This window comes from Calidris pugnax, unplaced genomic scaffold, assembly GCF_001431845.1.
Source record: "Calidris pugnax isolate Ruff unplaced genomic scaffold, ASM143184v1 scaffold44, whole genome shotgun sequence".
Taxonomy (NCBI): domain Eukaryota; kingdom Metazoa; phylum Chordata; class Aves; order Charadriiformes; family Scolopacidae; genus Calidris; species Calidris pugnax.
Window position 1 is genome coordinate 5397632 of NW_015094506.1, and position 611 is coordinate 5398242.

Here is a 611-nt window from a genome sequence, read left to right on the forward strand (position 1 = left end):
ACGCTGTTTTAAAGCTGCTGTTGGCTTGAAGAGCTGCCACAGCTCCCTGGACCAACCATCCAAGTCTGGGGCACTTCGGGGCACTTTGGGCAGAAGCACAGTTGGAGCGTCCCTCCCCTTGTTTCAACTTACCCCACCACAAACGAAATGATGTGAAAAAAGAAATATTCTACATTCCAGTTGTACCGTTTCAGGAACACGCTGGTTTTCACCCCAGAAGAGCGTTGCTGTCAAACCCACCCCGGCTGCTCGGTCGTAACGGGAGGAACCCCCCCCCCCCCCCCCCGCCCCGAGGCGGCGGCAGGAGGGTCAGAGCGGGCCGGGCCCCGCCGTGCTCTTACCCAGCATGAGGGGGCTGAGGCGCCGGGCCATGCCCTTGGACAGGTCGTACACATAGAGCTTGACGGGGTGCAGAGCCAGCGGCTCCTCCATGTGGCTGCGGGCACGGCCGCCGAGGGGCACCCGGAGCCCTGGCAGACGGCCGCCGGGCGCCGGGAAGCGGAAAAGGAAGGAAAGCGGCAGCCTGGGTGCCGATCCCGCCGCCGCCGCCGCTCCGGAGTGCGGCGGCACCAAACCGTGAGGTGACAGACGGAAGGGGGGGGGGGGGGGGG

At 65.6% G+C, this 611-nt stretch overlaps 1 protein-coding gene across 1 annotated transcript in view; it reads right to left on the reverse strand.

Moving 5' to 3' along the window:
* DESI1 (desumoylating isopeptidase 1) overlaps positions 1 to 592 on the reverse strand; it is a 15741-nt gene extending 15149 nt beyond the window's left edge. Inside the window, exon 1 of the mRNA XM_014964298.1 lies at positions 342 to 592. Within this exon, the coding sequence (XP_014819784.1) occupies positions 342 to 432 (91 nt within the window). The 5' untranslated portion in view covers positions 433 to 592. The remainder of the gene's footprint in view (positions 1 to 341) is intronic.
* Positions 593 to 611: the final 19 nt, after the last annotated feature.